The 2,954-nt window shown below is 43.1% G+C and overlaps 1 protein-coding gene across 1 annotated transcript in view; it reads right to left on the bottom strand.

Moving 5' to 3' along the window:
• The window catches only part of LOC102847375 (ly6/PLAUR domain-containing protein 6-like), a 45,679-nt gene extending 44,285 nt beyond the window's left edge, over nt 1-1,394 (bottom strand). The window contains exon 1 of the mRNA XM_006880765.1: nt 1,277-1,394. Coding sequence (XP_006880827.1) covers nt 1,277-1,394 — 118 coding nt within the window. The remainder of the gene's footprint in view (nt 1-1,276) is intronic.
• Nucleotides 1,395-2,954: the final 1,560 nt, after the last annotated feature.

Genomic DNA, 2,954 nt, shown 5'->3' with positions numbered 1-2,954 from the left:
TTCTCCAGTAACTGGCAGATTTGAACTGTGTGCCTTTGGAATTGCAGCACAGCTTCTTACCACTAGGCCACCAGAGTTCCCTTTATGCACTTTAGGAATGAGGAAATTAGCACTTAAAAATATTAAGCTAACATTGAGTAGGCATCTCCCACAGCTCACACTTGGTGCTAAGTGCTTCACATGCATAATTTTATTTAATCCTCACAAAGTTGGGGACTTTACTTCTGGTCAAAAGGCGCTGAGGCAGCTACAGCAGTTGTTGACACCTGGTCCATGGTCTCCACAGAGGCCCTGTGCACTGCACCGCATCGGGCTGCCCCTCAGCTACTCCACACCATCTGAGCGTTAAATATTCTAATGGAGGAAACTCAGGAGTCCCAGCAGTTGCCTCCACTTTGTAGACAGTGAGGTCTTCAAAAGAAAGGGTTCTCTTTTATTTCCCTCTGAAGCCTATCACATTTCATGACATAGAGTAGCCACTCAAAAATTGTTTGTTGAACAGAATATTTCAAAAGAGTAATGTACCTAGGGGCAGAAGCTGAAAAGGCAAACACACACAACAAATCAGCTCTTGCCAGCACTGGGGCAATTCTGGAGAGAATTCATAAAAAGATTAAAAAGACAAGAAAGACACAGGGATGGAGGCAAAGGTAAAAATAAAACCACAGTGTTTCCCAAAGTGTGATCTTTGGAATATCTGAAGCAGAAACATTCGAGTGTCAGGTTGGAAGCAAAATTTCACGGGTACAGTACCAGACCTACGTCTGCTAACATGGTCTCTCTAAGTGGGTCTCCATGGCAGGAGTCTGGGGATCCACATTATTATCGGCTCCTTGGAGAATTGTAAGCATTGGAAGCCAAAAGGGTAAGGGAATAGGAAGTGGTGGGAAGCAATTACTTGAAAATGGAGAACTGGATGAGCAGAGGAAGACCAGTTCTTATCTTGCCTATAACGAATGGACCGTTTACAAATCTTTCTCTTCCTGGGACATGGCAGTCCACTCTGATGCCTATCTCGGAGTTGGCATCAGTGAAAGGGAAGGGTGCTTAGACACAGTGACGGTAGAAGACAGAGAAAACAGCCCTGTCAGAAGAAAAATCCAAACATCGTATGAAAAGCTGAGGGTAAAACAGACTACATCTCCTTGTCTTTACCACATCCCCGGTTAAATCATCACAGGTGGCCCCTGTACTGGCGGCCGCTTTCACCTGGCCATTTGTCAATCCACTTTTGACTTGCAATACAGTGACATTTCTGTGCAAAGAGAAGTCTTACTTGAAGGGTGGAGGTAGATAATGTCTTTCACCGTGAAGTCTCGTGACTGGGCGGCTTTCAGACAGTCGGCCAGCAGGCTCAGGAGCAGGAGCCAGGCCAGGGCAGGGCCAGGCTCCATGGCCAACCTCGGCCTCAGTCATACAGGGGGCCCGGGAGCGGGAACACGGGACACCTGGAGAGAGCTCGCACCTGAAACAGGAAGAAAGATGCATCTCAATGTCCCCTTTTGAGAAAATCACTGGCAGCTTGGCTGCATTCAGGCCTGGTGGGAAGGGCTGGGGATGGCCAGTGAGCCCTGGACGCGAGGGAGTGGGCAAGCAGGGAGAGAAACTTTATAAAAGGTAATTCTAGAGCACTTATAAATTCCAACCAAAATCTATTCTTAATCAGGTTGCTAAAACTCCGCTGGTAGCAGTCTCCTCTAATATCCAGCAGAGATGGTATCAAGAGAGATTGAATTTTAATGAAATCCAGCTATTTTTTGCTAGGAGGCTAAGGGATGGCTGCCAGAGAGCAATGATAAATAAATCAGTTACAAAAGCTAAGGAGCATTTCCTTGATGGTGGTGCGGGCCAGGCATGAGAGTGCAGCCTAGCTGGGGTGAGTTACCCATGCAAACCTGTGTGGGGTGGACCCTCAGAGCTGGAAAACAAACAAACAAACAAACAAAAAGTAAATGGGCCTCTCCCTCCCCAGCCCAAAACTGCAACCACAGCACGAAATCTCTTACCTAACATTTGATAATAGATGGTCAAGATTTACTGGCGTAGGGATATTGAAGTCCTTTGTATGTATCAGTTTATATACTCTAACAACCCCAAAAGGCAAACACTACTATTATTCCATATCCAGTAAACTGACTTTTAGTTAATAAATGGGGAAACTGTTTCCAACATAGCCAGCTTGTCCTTTGAGCCTGCATTTTTAATCATGAAGCAATTCTGAGTTCTTCCTAAAACTAATTTGAAATGTACAAACAAAGCCCGATGAAATGAGATTAAACGTCCCTGTAACACTAAGCACCATCTATTCATCTCTGCTGTTCTCTATTCTGCCATTTTCATTTATAATTATGGATAGCACAAAAATACTTACTAGACTGAATTCTCAAGCATATCTGAAATATATGGCGAGGTTTTTATATAATTCCCACTTCCATCCTGATTTCCTACAGAAGTTTTTCATTCAATTTTACCATTTTCCCCCCAAACACTATCCTCTTAGCTGACAACACAATGAGTCAAGGATAAATATTCATTTTATTTTAACTTGGCTGAAAAACACAGTTTGGATATTTTTATTAATAATTTTACTATACACTAAGATTCTTTAAACATCATGATAAGTCTAAAATTCTCTCTCTTTCAATGCTATCCAGTCAGAAGTAACTTGTGGTTGACCTTCCAGATAGGTTTTGGAGACTGTAAATTGCAGAGAAAACTGCCCATCTTTCTTCTGTAGTCAGGCTAGTGGATTTGAACCACCAGAGAAGGTGCCACTTTGGCTTGTAGCAGGACTCCCTACAAACGAGGCCACCAGAATTCTAAAGCTACTTTATGAAGACACATAGTGAGGAAATATATCATGAAACAGAATATCAGAGGAGGAAGGTATAGCCTGCATACAATCAGAATTTAGAACATACTACAGAACAGTATTAATCAAGACAGAAATAAAT

Source organism: Elephantulus edwardii, unplaced genomic scaffold (genome assembly GCF_000299155.1).
Source record: "Elephantulus edwardii isolate Elephantulus edwardi_28Jun2011 unplaced genomic scaffold, EleEdw1.0 scaffold00010, whole genome shotgun sequence".
NCBI classification, from domain to species: domain Eukaryota; kingdom Metazoa; phylum Chordata; class Mammalia; order Macroscelidea; family Macroscelididae; genus Elephantulus; species Elephantulus edwardii.
The sequence above is the reverse complement of the archived record's forward strand: the minus strand, read 5'-3'. Positions and strand labels throughout refer to the sequence as shown.